This window comes from Stegostoma tigrinum, chromosome 31 (assembly GCF_030684315.1).
Source record: "Stegostoma tigrinum isolate sSteTig4 chromosome 31, sSteTig4.hap1, whole genome shotgun sequence".
NCBI classification, from domain to species: domain Eukaryota; kingdom Metazoa; phylum Chordata; class Chondrichthyes; order Orectolobiformes; family Stegostomatidae; genus Stegostoma; species Stegostoma tigrinum.
In genome coordinates, this window is record NC_081384.1 from 1411518 (window position 1) to 1429314 (window position 17797).

Sequence of the window (17797 nt, forward strand, 5' to 3'; positions counted from 1 at the left end):
TTCTCAATTTAAAACCACTTCCTTCAGTGTCACTGGGTCTAAATCCTGGAACTCTCTCCCTAAGCGTGTTGTGGGGCTTCTGGCAGCACATGGGCTGCAGCGGATTCGAGAAGGCAGCTCAGTACCAACTTCGGCAGAGTGATTGGCAAAGGGGAATGAATTCTGACCCAACCAACAAGACACACATTTCTTGAACAAATCATGTTAGCAACAACTGTGATACTAATAGCTCTGCTCATTAACTTTAGATCCTTGGATTCAATCCCTTCAGCTCATTCCCCACTCAACTAGCATTTGGGTGACATCTGTCCATAAGTCTCACTAATCAGGACCGGACCTCAGGATAGAGGAAAGTCCCTACTGTGGCCGTGGTTGTGCTTTATTGGTTAAGAATGTTGCCTGACATGGAAACAAGGGACAGGGTTACAGCATTGGATCACAAAGAGCATGTGACATTGTCTTGTCCTGGATTCTAAAACTTCCTGTTCGCCCATTCTTTTCTGAGAATAATTTTCACCCATTTTCAATCTTCTCATCTCCGTGATCTATTACAAAGCTGTTAATTATGAATTAATCAGACTTTGTTGTGGAATTTTCTTTTTGAAAGGACTTTCTTGTCCAAAGGCTAAGCAGGTGAACAGGCTGGCACAGAGAGAGGGGCACTGCTGTGGTAATAGATGGTGAGTGGAGGCAAAACTCTTTATCTTGAATTCAAATTTACGTTATGTTTTTTAAAATAACATCACGTGAGCATCTTTCCTATTATTGACCCTGCAGTCTTGACAGTACTGTGGTGGGACGACAACACGTATCAACATTCACTCAGTGACTCAGTGTAGTTAGAGGGATTTGGAGACCAATGAGCCACAAGTAACCAGAAGGTTACAGCCACAGCCTCTGGTAGCTGCAGCTGTTAAACTCATCATCAGCTGGAAAGATTCTGTCACTGTAAGCTAAGAAGCCTTGGTTTCCACAAGTTTATTGTTCATTAGACAGTCTGCCTGACAGATAGTGTGTCACATTGACTGCACCCTGAACACTGACAACACGCACAGAACTGCCCATACCCTCAGCTCTGAAATGTGAGAACTCCTGACTTGATCAGCATTTGTTTGAGGTGGACTCTTGCTCCCGAGATCAGATTTTCAGATGTAGCAAAACAAAGTCAATTCTCTGGTGAAATAGTTAGAATTTGTTGAGAAGTTTAGAAATAAATTCTCCTCCCTGAGAGTTCCTAAACCTTTCCCGTTTCTCATTGTGGATTTTTAGAGTTTATTAAAAATGGGCAAATATCCCAACTCATTCCTGCACCTGATATGCTGTTATGAGTCGACAATTTAAATTTTAATATTCAGAGGAAAATGTGGAGAAGAATCTTGTGTAGTTTTTGGCATGTTTCATGTCATGTTTTGCTGAAGTGAAACTTGCTGTTAGGCCAGACATAGAACATAGAACATATCAGCACAGTACAGGCCCTTCGACCCTCAATGTTGTGCCGACCTGTCATACCGATCTGAAGCCCATCTAACCTACACTATTCCATGTACATCCATATGCTTGTCCAATGGCGACTTAAATGTACTTAAAGTTGGCGAATCTACTACCGTTGCAGGCAAAGCGTTCCATTCCCTTACTACTCTCTGAGTAAAGAAACTACCTCAGACATCTGTCCTATATCATTCACCCCTCAATTTAAAGCTATGCCCCCTCGTGCTCGCCGTCACCATCCTAGGAAAAAGGCTCTCCCTATCCACCCTATCTAGCCCTCTGATTATTTTATATGTTTCAATTAAGTCACCTCTCAACCTTCTTCTCTCTAACGAAAACAGCCTCAAGTCCCTCAGCCTTTCCTCGTAAGACCTTCCCTCCATACCAGGCAACATCCTAGTAAATCTCCTCTGCACCCTTTCCAAAGCTTCCACATCCTTCTTATAATGCGGTGACCAGAAATGTACACAATACTCCAAGTGCGGCCGCACCAGAGTTTTGTACAGCTGCAGCATAACCTCTTGGTTCCGGAACTCGATCCCTCTATTAATAAAAGCTAAAACACTGTATGCCTTCTTAACAGACGAGCTTGCTCACTGGACCTTACCAAACTTGCGGCTTGAATTGCCATTGTTGATACAATGGTGAATATCACATTATCGCTCCATCCCATGTAACCGGCTCCCTCTTCCCCCACACATTCACACCCAAACCCCTCTCTTGCTCTCGGTTCCCTCTTCCCCCACACCTTCACTCCCAAACCCCTCTCTCACCCTCGGTTCCCTCTTCCCCCACACCTTCACACCCAAACCCCTCTCTCACCCTCAGTTCCCTCTTCCCCCATACCTTCATTCCCAAACCCCTCTCTCACCCTCGGCTCCCTCTTCCCCCACACCTTCACTCCCAAACCCCTCTCTTGCTCTCGGTTCCCTCTTCCCCCACACCTTCACTCCCAAACACTTCTCTCACCCTCAGTTCCCTCTTCCCCCATACCTTCACTCCCAAACCCTTCTCTCACCCTTGGCTCCCTCTTCCCCCACACCTTCACACCCAAACCCCTCTCTTGCCCTCAGTTCCCTCTTCCCCCACACCTTCACTCCCAAACCCCTCTCTTGCTCTCGGTTCCCTCTTCCCCCACACCTTCACTCCCAAACACTTCTCTCACCCTCGGTTCCCTCTTCCCCCATACCTTCACTCCCAAACCCCTCTCTCACCCTCGGCTCCCTCTTCTTATACTGACTATCTATTGTCAATATGGTCTGACCAATAAGCCCCTCCTGCAATTGGCTGTGGCCTCCTCCCCTAAGCCTTTCAGACACATCTCAGTCCTCGTGGTGGATACAGGATGAATGGGCAATTGCAGCTGCCAGGTGACACTGACTGGGCACAGCTGACAGCACTGCCATCTGCCTGGATGTCTGACTGCTCCAACTGCCACTGCATTGCATGGCAGGGCCAGGCAGGAGCTTTACAGAGTAAAGGCTGACAGGAGGTTTTCCCTCACGGGAGAGTCTATGACCAGGGAGCACAGTCTCAGAGTAAAGGGGTACCAATTTAAGACTGAGTTAAGGAGGAATTTCTTCTCTCAGAAGGTTGAGAGTCTTTGGAACCCCTTGCCACAGAGAGCTGTGAAGGGCACAGTCCATCTGTATATTAAAGGCTAAGATCAATAAATTCTTGATAAGTGAAGCTTTCAAGGGGGAAAGAAAGTGGATGCGAGGAGTGTCAGATCAGCCGTGATAATTTGAATGGTGAAGCAGGGTCAAGGTGCTGCATGACCTACTTTTGTTCATTTTTCTTGTGGTCTGTTATGATACTGTGGCAAGACAGGGTATGGCATGCTACAACTATGCCAGTAGGTACCAGGTGAGTGTGCACCAAGAGATCAAGGAGGTAGGCCTTGTAAGCAGCTTGATCCAAACCATGGGCTGCTGCCTCTCCTGTGTCACAGCTGTGTCTCATTGTAGGATTCCAGGGTGCAATGCCAGGGCACTGAGTGAAATGGTGGTAATGGGTTTGCGAAAGTCTGGTGTAAATGCATGTGGTGAAAGAGTGTGCGGAGTGGTCATGGGTCATGACCTGTACTTGCCTATGGGGAATGTGAGCGTTGTTGGGAGCTGTCAAGTTGCTGTTCTAGTCTCCAAGTCAAGCTTTCTGACGTTGAGTTTGTATGGCTATGCAAACTGTGGCAAATTGGGTTGCTAAGAAACAATACAGAACATTAATTGGGAATTCATCACTTCCTGGCAACAATCTTGCCACTGCGCTTGAGCAAACAGTATAAACTTTAGTTCGGTCACATTTGGAGTATTCTGTACAGTTCTGGTCACCACACTATAGGAAGGACGTGGAGGCTTTGGAAAGGGTGCAGAAGACATTTACCAAGATAATGCATGGCTTGGAGTTGATTAGCTATAAGGTGAGGTTAGATAAATTTGGATTGTTCTCGCTACAATGTCGGAGGCTGAGGGGTGGCCTGAGAGAACTATGTAAAATTATGAGAGGCATGGATAAGGTGGATAGTCAAAGTCCTTTTCTCAGAGTGGAAATGTTGAATACTAGGGTCATAGTTTCAAGCTGAGGGGGGGCTAAGTTTAAAGGAGATGTGTGAGGCATGGATTTTACTCAGAGGTTGGTAGGTGCCTGGAACACCGTGCCATGGGAGCTGGTAGAAGCAAATATGATAGTTGTGTTTGAGAGGCATTTAGACCAACACATGAACTGATACAGAATAGAGAGCTACACAGCATATGCAGGCAGATGGGATTAGCTTCGAATGGCATCATGGCCAGTACAGACATGGTGGGCCAAAGGGCCTTTTCCGGTGCCGAACCATTTTATATTCTATGTTTAAACTGGGGATGTTGTGTTGGGATGGGCAAGCATTTCACCCAGTTCTGACAAATATCTCACCATGACCCATGTCATTCAGTTAGGTTCCGCTCTGTCGCTTTGCTGTTTTTGTGTTCGCACTGATTTGGATACTGACCCCATCGTGATATTGATAATGGTCTTAACTTTCAGTCTAGTGAACAGAAGGAGGGAGCTCCCAGCTTCTGTTTACTGGGCACCACTAGAATGTTATAGATAGAACATAAGAAAGTACAGCACTGTACAGGCCCTTCGGCCCACGATGTTGTGCTGTGGATTAATCCTAATCCAAACATAAAATAAACTAACCTACATTCCCCTCAATTCACTGCTGTCCATGTGCATGTCCAGCAGTCGCTTAAATGTCACTAATGACTCCGCTTCCACGACTACCGCTGGCAAAGTATTCCATGCTCTCACAACTCTCTGGGTGAAGAACCTCCCTCTGACGTCTCCTCTATACCTTCCTCCTAACACCTTAAAACTATGACCCCTCGTGGCAGTCAATCCTGCCCTGGGGAAAAGTCTCTGGCTATCGGCTCTATCCATGCTTCTCATTACCTTGTGCACCTCGATCAGGTCACCTCTCTTCCTCCTTCTCTCCAGTGAGAAAAGTCCGAGCTCAGTCAACCTCTACTCGTAAAACAAGCCCTCCAGTCCAGGCAGCATCCCGGTAAACCTCCTTTGCACCCTTTCCAAAGCCTCCACATCTTTCCTATAATAGGGCGACCAGAACTGGACACAATATTCCAAGTGTGGTCTCACCAGGGTTTTGTAGAGCTGCAGCATAACCTCGCGGCTCTTAAACTCGATCCCCCTGTTAATGAAAGCCAAAACACCATATGCTTTCTTAACAACCTTATCCACCTGGGTGGCAACTTTGAGGGAGCTATGCACTTGAACACCAAGATCCCGCTGTTCCTCCACACTGCCGAGAATCCTGCCTTTAATCCTATATTCAGCATTTAAGTTCAACCTTCCAAAATGCATCACTTCGCATTTATCCAGGTTGAACTCCATCTGCCACTTCTCAGCCCAGCTCTGCATTCTGTCAATGTCTCGCTGAAGCCTGCAATAGCCCTCGATACTATCAACGGCACCTCCAACCTTTGTGTCATCAGCAAACATACTAACCCACCCCTCAACCTCCTCATCCAAGTCATTTATAAAAACTACAAAGAACAGAGACCCAAGAACAGAGCCCTGTGGGACACCACTCAGCACTGACCTCCAGGCAGAATGCTTACCATCTACACCCACTCTCTGCTTCCTGTCAGCCAACCAATTCTGCATCCAGACAGCCAAATCACCCTGTATTTATGAATGAGCCTGCCGTGGGGAACATTATCAAATGCCTTGCTGAAGTCCATGTACACCACATCCACTGCTCGACCCTCGTCAGCCTGTCTCGTGACCTCCTCAAAGAACTCAATAAGATTTGTGAGGCATGACCTGCCCCTCACAAAGCCATGCTAACTCCCTTTAATCACGCTATGCTTTTCCAAATAGTCGTAAATCCTATCCCTCAGGATTCTTTCCAAAACCTTGCTGACCCCAGACGTAGGACTGACTGGTCTGTAATTTCCAGGGATTTCCCTATTCCCTTTCTTGCAAAGAGGAACAACATTTGCCTTCCTCCAATCTTCCGGTACAACTCCCGTGGAGAGTGAGGAAGCAAAGATCTTCGCCAGTGGCTTAGCAACCTCCTTTCTCACTTCCCGGAGCAACCTAGGATAAATCTGGTCTGATCCTGGGGACTTATCAATCTTAATGTTTGTCAAAATTTCCAGCACATCAACTTCCTCAATCTTGATCTGTTCAAGCCTGTTTCCTGCTCCTCAAAGTTCTCATTCACAACAAGGTCCCTTCCCTTAGTGAAAACTGAAGCAAAAAACTCATTTATGGCTTCCCCTATCTGCTCAGACTCCACGCACAAGTTCCCTACACTATCCCTGATCGGCCCTACCTTCTCCCTGATCATTCTCTTATTCCTCACTTATGAGTAAAATGCCTTTGGGTTCTCCCTAATCCTTCCTGCCAAGCCTTTATCGTGCCCCATCCTGGCCCTCCTCAGTCCACTTTTGAGCTCCTTCTGAGCAAGCCTGTAATCCTCTAAAGCTGTGCTAGACCCTTGCTTCCTCCACCTTACGTAAGCCGCCTTTTTCTTTTGGACAAGAAGCACCTCTGTACCCGTCATCCAAGGCTCCTTAATCTTACCCCTTCTTACCTGTCTCAGAGGAACAAATTATGCATCCCTGTCTCAGCGGAACAAATTTATGTTTCTGTTGTTCCTGCTTCTCTGAAATAAAAACAGGCTGCAGGCAGACGAAATAGAGACCATTCTCTACATTAGCTCATTAGAACTACTGAAAATAAAACTACCCTCCTGCAATATAAAGTCTCAGTCATTGATTATTGGAAACAAATTACATTTCTGACAATATCAGAGAATAATAAATTACATTAAAAACTCTGCCACTGTCTGAGTTTTCACTTTGGCCCAGACCAGGCTTGAGTGAAGCTCATTGAATGGATTAACCAGTGAAAATGCTCCACATGTCTTTGTTTAATTGCTCTGGTCACAATGCAGAGATATCTTTAACTAACTCACAGGGAAACCTACACAATCAGAGAAACATGATAATGTCACTGAAGTAATAACTCAGAGACTCATTAATGTCCAATGGTAGCTGGTGGAACTTAATTTATAGAAAAAAAGTGACATTAAGTCCATGAAATTATCATCAATAAAACCTAGGTGGTTCACTAAAGCAAATTGCAGAAGTACATGTGCCATCCTTACCCAGCTAATGCAACCCACAACAAAGTGACTGGCTCTTATCTACCCAATGAAAAGGTCTAGCTAGCAACTCAGTCAGGACCAATTAGTGAGGGGCAATAAATGCTGGTTTTCCCACTGACCCCCACATCACTACCCACAGAGGCTGCATCTGACTGAAGGTCAGACTGGTGCCATTTACAGCTCACACTGCTGATAAAAATCATCTGTGACAGTAAAAAGATATTTAAATTACTTTAATGTGACGATTCAAATAATCTGTAAGAGTACATACAGTGTTGTTAAAGCTTCTTTAACATTATGCAGTGTTGAGAACTAGATACAAGTAATCTATAGCACAGCATAAACTTGATCAATCCTGCTCACTGTCTTTGAGCCCAACCCTCACCAGTGCTCACTTTCTCTTCACAACTCCAGTTCCACAATCACTGGCCCCAGTCATGCACTCCTCCACTCCAAATGCACTGTTCCTCTTTCTTCCCTCATCATCCCCATCTTAGTTCTAGCCCCTGGTCACACTCACCCTCAGCCTCTCGCTGCTGCATCTTTTTGGGAATACATTGCTCTGGTCGATAGTTGTTAGGCTCTGTTTATATGGCTAATCACAGGAGCTGTGTGTAAGAGAGATCCATGTAATATTTACAGCATTTCTGATTTTTTTAGTGTTGATTGTATTAAATAAACAAAGCTGTTGCTGTTTTACAGGTAAGAGTATTCTGCAGGTGGTATTGTACAGCTGTGTATGTGTATTAGTGATTGCTCCTGACGTGTTTGGACAAGCCTCTGGGATACGGATTTGATCATGTGATTTACATGACTGACACACTGCATGAGATATTGTGTGTCGTGTGCCTTCCATTGGGACAGTTACACACATTCCTGTCAAACACATGAGAACTGGTCTCACACTGGTCTGTCTCTCTGGAGACTTCTATCGTTTCACCCTCTATCCCAAGAGACAATTCTGATTAAATAATGTTTCTATTTACCACAACATATTTTTCTACCCTAAAAGCAGTGTTTGTCCTGTGACCCTAAATCACAAAACCTTTCTGAAAGGATCAACCCGTGATCTCCATGACTTTCAGACTGAGGAACCTCCTGGATATTCAGGCAGGTGAGATCTGAAGTCATTTCAAAAAATTGTGAAATTCTTCAAAAAGTCGCTAAGAAATTGAACAACAGGTATGAATGAGATTTTCCTTCACATCCACTGTAACCGTACCCTGGGTGAGCTCTGCAGAGTAATTAGTAAATCACCAAGAGCACAGGTTAAGGAAACAGTGCTGCATAGCAAGTGCATGAATAGGGCAGGTACACAAGGCAGTGTTTGATGGTGGACAAGGAAAGGCCGTGGTTACAGTGGCACACGGGTACAGTAATGTTTCAGGCTGCATGGTAACACGCCTCTGTTGATCTGATAGAAGTCCACCAGCTGAATGAGGTCGGTGAATTTGGTCTGCCCGGTATCCACAGTGAAGTACGTTTGACCATCCTCCTCGCACTAACCGAGAGAGAGAAAACATACATTTAAACACTGGTCCAGAGGCCATGCTACTTTTTGCAGAGCTATGGGTGATCTGCCTGCCTAGCTTGGATCAACAATATGGCCAGACAGACCAAACTCCTGTCAACTTCAGCCTGATTGGCTGGATTGTTCCCTCCTACCCCGACCCCAGGCAAAAAGTGCCCAACACTGTCTGTGAACACTCTCAGCGAGGACACTAACAAAGCATGCCAGGACAAATATACATAACTCACAACAAACTAATTTGATGCACAACTAATCAGAGCTAACTCCAAATATTCTATCTCAGTCCCCAACATTGAACATTGCAGATATTCACCTTATTTCCTGCAGAGTGACTGCTTTTGTGGTTAAGTCCCAAACACACTGGGATACAGTCCCACACACACACTGACTCTCAGTGGACGATAGTCCCATACTCACTGACTCTCACTGGGGTACAGTCCCACAAACACTGACTCTCACTGGGGTACAGTCCCACACACACTGACTCTCACTGGGGTACAGTCCCACAAACACTGACTCTCACTGGGGTACAGTCCCACACACAGACTGACTCTCACTGGGGTACAGTCCCACAAACACTGACTCTCACTGGGGTACAGTCCCACACACACTGACTCTCACTGGGGTACAGTCCCACAAACACTGACTCTCACTGGGGTACAGTCCCACAAACACTGACTCTCACTGGGGTACAGTCCCACACACAGACTGACTCTCACTGGGGTACAGTCCCACAAACACTGACTCTCACTGGGGTACAGTCCCACAAACACTGACTCTCACTGGGGTACAGTCCCACAAACACTGACTCTCACTGTGGTACTGTCCCACACACACTGACTCTCACTGGGCTACAGTCCCACAAACACTGACTCTCACTGGGGTACAGTCCCACACACACTGACTCTCACTGGGGTACAGTCCCACACACACTGACTCTCACTGGGGTACAGTCCCACAAACACTGACTCTCACTGGGGTACAGTCCCACACACAGACTGACTCTCACTGGGGTACAGTCCCACAAACACTGACTCTCACTGGGGTACAGTCCCACACACACTGACTCTCACTGGGGTACAGTCCCACAAACACTGACTCTCACTGGGGTACAGTCCCACACACAGACTGACTCTCACTGGGGTACAGTCCCACACACACTGACTCTCACTGGGGTACAGTCCCACAAACACTGACTCTCACTGGGGTACAGTCCCACAAACACTGACTCTCACTGGGGTACAGTCCCACACACACACTGACTCTCAGTGGACGATAGTCCCACAAACACTGACTCTCACTGGGGTACAGTCCCACACACACACTGACTCTCACTGGGCTACAGTCCCACACACACTGACTCTCACTGGGGTACAGTCCCACACACAGACTGACTCTCACTGGGCTACAGTCCCACACACACTGACTCTCACTGGGGTACAGTCCCACACACAGACTGACTCTCACTGGGGTACAGTCCCACACACACTGACTCTCACTGGGGTACAGTCCCACACACACACTGACTCTCACTGGGGTACAGTCCCACACACAGACTGACTCTCACTGGGGTACAGTCCCACACACACTGACTCTCACTGGGGTACAGTCCCATACTTACTGACTCTCAGTGGGCTACAGTCCCACACACACTGACTCTCACTGGGGTACAGTCCCACAAACACTGACTCTCACTGAGGTACAGTCCCACACACAATGGCTCTCACTGGGGTACAGTCCCACACACACTGACTCTCACTGGGGTACAGTCCCACACACACTGACTCTCACTGGGATACAGTCCCACAGACACTGACTCTCACTGGGGTACAGTCCCACATCCATTGACTCTCACTGGAGTACAGTCCCACACACACTGACTCTCACTGGGGTACAGTCCCACATCCATTGACTCTCACTGGAGTACAGTCCCACATCCATTGACTCTCACTGGAGTACAGTCCCACACACACTGACTCTCACTGGGGTACAGTCCCACATCCATTGACTCTCACTGGAGTACAGTCCCACACACACTGACTCTCACTGGGGTACAGTCCCACACACACTGACCTCCACAGACACTGACTCTCACTGGGGTATAGTCCCACACACACTGACTCTTACTGGGGTACAGTCCCACACACACTGACTCTTATTGGGGTACAGTCCCACACACACTGACTCTCAATGGGGTACAGTCCCACATATAGTTATTCTCAGTGGTGTACAGGACCCACACACTGATTCACCACCAGTTCAGATACAGTCTCCCCCTGAGCAATAACAGCTGTGACTTTTACTCAACATAAGTTTATAAATGCATATTTGTGATGTACAGTCAGGCTCAACAGGATTGTGAGCAACTTGATCATTGGTTCTCGTCACTCTGATGTCAATTTGATTTCGGGGACTGAATAAGACACTTGCCAGCCTTCTGCTGGAGTTCTGTGTACAGTTTTGGATTCTACATCATAGGAACGATGTGAATGTCTTGCAGAGTGTGCACAGCCCATTTCGAAGATTCATTTCAGGAATAAGAAACTTCAGTTATGAGGATAGATTGAAGAAGTTGGGATTGTCGATAAGAAATCTGGGAGAGGTTTTCAAAGTGGCAGGTGGGCTGGATACAGTAGACAGAGTAGATGTTCCTGGAGTCACAGGTAGACTGGGCAGTGAAGAAGGCAGCTGGTAAGCTTGCCTTTATTGGTCAGTGCACTGAGTATAGGATTTGGGAGGTCATGTTGCGGCTGGACAGGACATTGGTTAGGTCACTTTTGGAATACTGGGTTCTGTTCTGGTCTTTTTGCTTTATGAAAGATGTTGTGAAACTTGAAAATGTTCAGAAACAGATTTACAGAATGTTTTAACATACAACACTACAGCGCAGTACAAGCCCTTCGGCCCTTGATATTGTGCCGACCTGTGAAGCCAAACTGAAGCCTATCTAACCTACACTATTCCATTATTATCCATATGTTTATCCAATGACTATTTAAATGCCCTTAAACCTGTTGCCAGGTTTGGAGGTTTTGAGTGAGAGGGAGAGGCTGGAAAGACTGGGGCTATTTTTCCTGGAGTCTCAGAGGCTGAGAGCTGATCTTACAAAGGTTTATAAAATCATTAGGGGCATGGATAGGGTGAATAGACAGGGTCTGTTCCCTGGGGTGGGGGAGTCCAAAACTAGACAGTATTGGTTTAAGGTGAGAGGGGCAAGATATAAAAGGGCAACTTTTTCATGCAGAGTGGTGTGTGTATGGAACAAGCTGCCAGACTAAGTGGCGGAGGCTGGTACGATACAACATTGAAGAGGTTTCTGGATGGGTACATGAATTGGAAGCATTTAGAGGTGGGGTCAAATGCTGGCAAATGGGACTGGATGAATTTAGGATACCTGGTCGGCATTGATGAGTCAGGCCAAAGGATCTGTTTCCATGCTATACAGCTCCATGACTCTATGACAGCCATAGATTAAAAGTAGATAATGAAGTGTGAAGCTGGATGAACACAGCAGGCCAAGCAGCATCTCAGGAGCACAAAAGCTGACGTTTCGGGCCTAGACCCTTCATCAGAGAGGGGGATGGGGAGAGGGTTCTGGAATAAATAGGGAGAGAGGGGGAGGCGGACCAAAGATGGAGAGAAAAGAAGATAGGTGGAGAGGAGAGTATAGGTGGGAAGGTAGGGAGGGGATAGGTCAGTACAGGGAAGACGGACAGGTCAAGGAGGTGGGATGGGGTTAGTAGGTAGGAAATGGAGGTGTGGCTTGGGGTGGGAGGAAGGGATGGGTGAGAGGAAGAACAGGTTAGGGAGGCAGAGACAGGGTGGGCTGGTTTTGGGATGCAGTGGGGGGAGGGGATGAGCTGGGCTGGTTGTGTGATGCAGTGGGGGGAGGGGATGAACTGGGCTGGTTTTGGGATGTGGTGGGGGAAGGGGAGATTTTGAAGCTGGTGAAGTCCACATTGATACCATTGGGCTGCAGGGTTCCCAAACGGAATATGAGTTGCTGTTCCTGCAACCTTCGGGTGGCATCATTGTGGCACTGCAGGAGGCCCATGATGGACATGTCATCTAAAGAATGGGAGGGGGAGTTGAAATGGTTCGCGACTGGGAGGTGTAGTTGTTTATTGAGATCCGAGCGGAGGTGTTCTGCAAATGTTCTTCTTTTCTCTCCATCTTCGGTCCGCCTCCCTCTCTCTCCCTATTTATTCCAGAACCCTCACTCCATCCCCCTCTCTGATGAAGGGTCTAGGCCCAAAACGTCAGCTTTTGTGCTCCTGAGATGCTGCTTGGCCTGCTGTGTTCATCCAGCTTCACACTTTATTATCTTGGATTCTCCAGCATCTGCAGTCCCCATTATCTCTCATAGATTAAAAGTGATCTTCAAAAGCAGCAAGAGTAATATGAGAAAAAGTTTTTCACACAGTGAGTAATTGGGGTATCGAAAGCATTGCCTGGAATGTGGCTGAGACAGGTTCAAATGAAGCATTCAAGGAGATGTTGAAAAGGCATGAGGTTGGCACTCATTAATAAGGCTCATTTGAAGAGCTGGTATAGACAATAATGGGCTGAATAGCCTCCTTCTGTGCTGTAATGATTCTGTGGGATCATGAGCAGAAGAAACATTTAACATCATCACTGAATAATTGTGCAGGCGTAAATTACCGGAACAACCAGGAAGTGCTTGGTCTTGTGGTGGTGGCTGAGTGTCAGCACGAAACCTTTGGGTGTCCTTTGGCTCTCTCTAATCAGGAAAACACTGCATCAAGAGATAAAGACACAAATAAATACACCTCTGACATTTGGTGCGATACTGAAACTGAAGTAATTTCTCATTAAAGGCTGCCATTTATTCCTGTTTCCTCTTCCTGTTCAATCCATGACCATCAGCAATACTGCTGGAATATTCACATACTACAGCAAACTGTCAAACTTACAAAGGCTGTAAGTGAATCTAGCAATATCACAACCAAAATGTAACACTGAATCCTGTACAGGAAGATGCAAGGGCACCAATGTAGTCAGAGAGGCACAACTTAAGGATCTTATAGTTGGGAGGGAGGGAGAGAATTTAGGAGGAAATTCCCAAGCTTCTGTCCCAGGCTTTCACCAATGATGCAATGATTAAATGGGGAGTCTCAAGGGGCTACAGTCTGAGGAGAACTGAAATTTCAGAAGGTTGTGGGGCTGAGGAGAGCGAGGGACAAGACCATGGAGGGATTTTAAAACAAACATAAGTAATTTACACGTGAAATATCAATGTCATTCACTGAGATCTGGGGTAATACAGAAAGGAACTTGCTGTGAGACAGGATCCTTGGGCAGCAGAGGTTTTTGGATGCCCTCAGGGCCTGTGACAATAGAAGACTCAGCAAAGTGGCTAGGAAAACAATGGGAGAACTGAGAATCAAAAGGAGACCAGTGAGACAGAGGATAAAAAAACTTTCATGTAAAAAATGTGCGGATGGTTGGGGTGCTGGATGATAGTACAAAGTGGCCAATGAGCAGTCTGAGTGACCTCTGGGGGTGGGTTAAAATGACCCTTTGCTTTATATCAGTGGAGAGTTGATATAGCAGAAACAAACTATTTGCTAAGTCAATTTAAATAACACATTTGTTGGAATTTTCCAAAGTGGACCAATAGTCTAACAGTCCCAATGAGACAGGGTTCAAAAGGGAGTGAGTCTTTCTAGCAGGCAATTAGTGATTGAGGTGAGATTCTGTGAATTCATCACTCACTCACCCACCCAGGAAACTCCAAGCTGAGTTCCTCTTAGAATTATCTGTAATCATTAAATTCCTTACTCTCTTTCAGATTATAGGCTCCCTCATTCACTGTTCATGTGCAAAATTCCTCTGAACTGAAATAATTCTTGCCCTCGCCACCCTCCCCCTCCCCAATTACGTCCTTACCCATCAATGTGACCATGTTGGATAATCAGTCTGTGAGCTTCTTCTCTCGAGATCCGTCCATGAAACCAGGGCTGACTCCTGTGTATTGCTAGATCCACGATAAAGGAAACTGTTAATGCACTTATCCCATCTCAAACATTGTTCTTAACTCATCTTTTTACCGGCAATACATCTGCTGCAGCAATCAACACAAGTCTATAAAACATTTGCACAGCATAACTCACTGTAGCCCTTAGAAATGCAACTTATTATCGCCACGGAGGAAAATTTCAGAATGCTTCAGTGCAGAGTGTTCTGGTGTCCTCACACAGGAAGCACAGAAACCTAGTATGCAGCTACAGCAGCTAAGAAGGAAGGCAAATGGAATTTTGGAATTTATTGCTGAAGTAATAGAGTATAAAAGTAGAGAAGTGTTGCTGCAACTGTATAAGGCATTAGTGAGACTGCAGCTGGAATATTGGGGGGAGTTCTGGACGCCTTACTTGAGGATGGATGTAGTTACATTGGAAGTAGTTCAGAGGAGGGTCACAAGATTGATTCCAGATACGGGGGATTTATCTTACAGAGAGAGATTGAGCAGTTCAGATAATTACTTTGTGGAGTTTAGAAAAATGAAAAAAAATCTAGTTGAGGTATATTAGATGCTAAAGGAACTAAACAAAGTAGACGTAGAAAAGATGTTCCCTCCTGTGGGCCAATCTAGAACAAGAAATCATAGTTTTAGGATAAGTGATAGCAAATTTAAAACACAGTAAAGGAGAAATTACTTCTCTCAAAGGGTCATGAATCTGTGGAATTCACTCTCCCTCCCACAGTTTGATGGATGTTCGGATGTTGAGTAAATTTGAGGAGAGACAGATTTTTAATTAGTAATAGCTTGAAGGAGAAAGGGGAATTGGCAGGAAAATGAAGCAGAGATGAACTGGTGGGCCAAACTTGAGGACCTGAATGGCATACTTCTGCTCATGGTTCTTATGTTCTCTCAGTGCCTGTGACACTTCCCCCAGTGTTCCTCACCCACCTCCATCTGGACCATCCTCGGGTTTAAATGGACATTGGATTGACTCTCATAGAATCACAGTTCCTGCAGAATTCATTAGATTATGGCAGCCTAATGCCTGGCCCCTCTGCACCCTCATAATAATCACATGGGTCTTTCAGTGTTTCTGGGTTCCTGTTACAGCACATTATAAGATAGAAAAAGAGATAACTGCAACAACACCTCTTACTGTTTCTCCACTGACAAAGAGATTTGTGTAATCTTGAGAGTAGGTGGGGGAAAAACCTTCATAATAAGCACAACTGGAGAGATACAGAGAAAGAGAGATAGAGAGAGAGGACAACAAAAAAAAACGGATAGAGAGAGGGGGTCAGACAGAGTGACTGCAACAGAGACAGGGTAACAGAGATAGACACACAGAAGGTGAAAGAGAAAGAGAAATAGACAGAGAGAGAAGGAAAGGAAGAGGCAGATGGAGAGGCGGACACAAAGAGACAGAAAGATGGAGAGAAAGGGAGGGGAAATGCAGAGGAAAAAGGATAGATAGGAAGGAGAAAGATAGTGACAGAGACAGAGAGGAAGCACAATCTCCCACATTTCTGTGGCTGAAATAACCCGAGTTAAAGAGAAAGGAATTGCTAAGATTCTAAGAAGCACTGACCATTCAGTCCTTCAAAACCCATCCTGTGCGCACATACTGTACCGTCAACCCAGGATAAATGTTACTCCTGTCACTTAAGATTACTGTTGACATTTCACTGAATGTTTAACACATTTTCTACAATCTAACAATGGAGATCTGAAATCTACTTTTAAACAGTTTTAAAACAGAGTGAAATAGAAATCCCTGACTTTTTGGCATTCAATCAATATAATCTCAAGTTGAGTCTTCCCAAGAGCTTCAATAAAAGCTGTTGAATTGGGAATCAGTTATACATTTGAATACTGAGTCAGATAGGTTTCTGTTGGGTGAGGCTACTAACAATCTTGGAACCAGACAATTAGATGGAGCTAAGGTATTGATCAGTCATGATTGAATGGGATAGAGTAAAAGATTTGCGGGGCTGAATGGTCTCTTCTCATTCCTATGGATAGGTTTATTTCTGGGAGTTCGGTTCTAACTTTGTGGTTATGATCAAACATAGACGACGTGTTTTTTTCTGCAGCTGTGGACAATTGGCTGAAGCTGGGTTACTGCTGGTTTGCAGTTTTCATACTCATGAAAATCTGATTTGGTTGTTAGTGTTTGGTTTCGCACGAATCATCAGAAAGACTCCACTTCATTTCTGAGAACTTTATTTAATAAATTGATACTATAACAAGAATTTCTGGCTTAGAGAAAGTGTGGAGGAGAATTACCAGAATGGTCACAGGGATGGGAAACCTTGGTGAATGTGGAAAAGTTGGGGTCGTTTTCCCTAGAGCACAGAAAGTTAGGAGGTGATTTAATAGCATCCAAAATCACGAAGGTAGAGTAAATGAGCAATGTTTTCCACTGACATGGGTGGAACATCAGAGAATCATTCAATTACAGAATGCGTACAGTGAGGAAGCAGGGCATTCAACTCATCGAGCCCCCACTGGCCTTCTGAATAGCATCCCACCCAGGCCCACTCTCCCGTCCTATCCTGGAATCCTGCATTTCCCAAGGCCAAACCACCTAGGCACAAAAACAAAGTTGCTGGAAAAGCTCAGCACGTCTGGCAGCCTCCAAGAAAGAGAAAACAGAGTTAATGTTTCGGGTCCAGTGACCCTTCCTCAGAACTGGCACTTCGGCACACCTTTGGACTAAACATTACGGGCAATTTCCCCAGGCCAATCCACCTAACTTGCAAACCTTTGCACTGTGGGAGGAAACTGGAGCATCAGAGGAAACCCATCAGGGGACACAGATTTAAATCTATTTGGGTATCCACTGTGTTCAATTTTTCATATTTACCAAGTCCCTTATCCTGTCCTTTTTGGCTCTAAGGTTGATGAATTCACACTGTTTATATTGATTCCCATGTGCTTCAGCTTTTCTGTTCACTGTAATTACTAATATCTCTTGGTAGTTTTACGCTTCCAGCTGTACTTACCCAGAGACATTTGCCTTCACAGTAACTCACCTGCACTGAGTACTGAGCCTTGGCATGGGCTGGGCAAGCTGTGCCTCTGGGCTCCTTTCTTCTGCAAAAATCAAGGGATAAATTTA

The 17797-nt window shown here is 45.7% G+C and overlaps 1 protein-coding gene across 8 annotated transcripts in view; it reads right to left on the reverse strand.

Annotated features, from left to right (window-relative positions):
• Positions 1 to 2578: 2578 nt before the first annotated feature.
• The window catches only part of LOC125466144 (growth factor receptor-bound protein 7-like), a 200407-nt gene continuing 185188 nt past the window's right edge, over positions 2579 to 17797 (reverse strand). For 5 of the 8 annotated variants that reach the window (XM_059638664.1, XM_059638661.1, XM_059638662.1 and 2 more), the window contains 4 exons: positions 17712 to 17772; positions 14604 to 14691; positions 13356 to 13449; positions 2580 to 8663 (listed from right to left, as the gene is read on the reverse strand). In XM_059638664.1, the coding sequence (XP_059494647.1) occupies positions 8517 to 8663; positions 13356 to 13449; positions 14604 to 14691; positions 17712 to 17772 (390 nt within the window). In that variant the 3' untranslated portion in view covers positions 2580 to 8516. Of the gene's footprint in view, positions 8664 to 13355; positions 13450 to 14603; positions 14692 to 17711; positions 17773 to 17797 lie in introns of all 8 variants that reach the window. The other 3 variants (XM_059638667.1, XM_059638665.1, XM_059638666.1) reach the window with 1 other exon arrangement.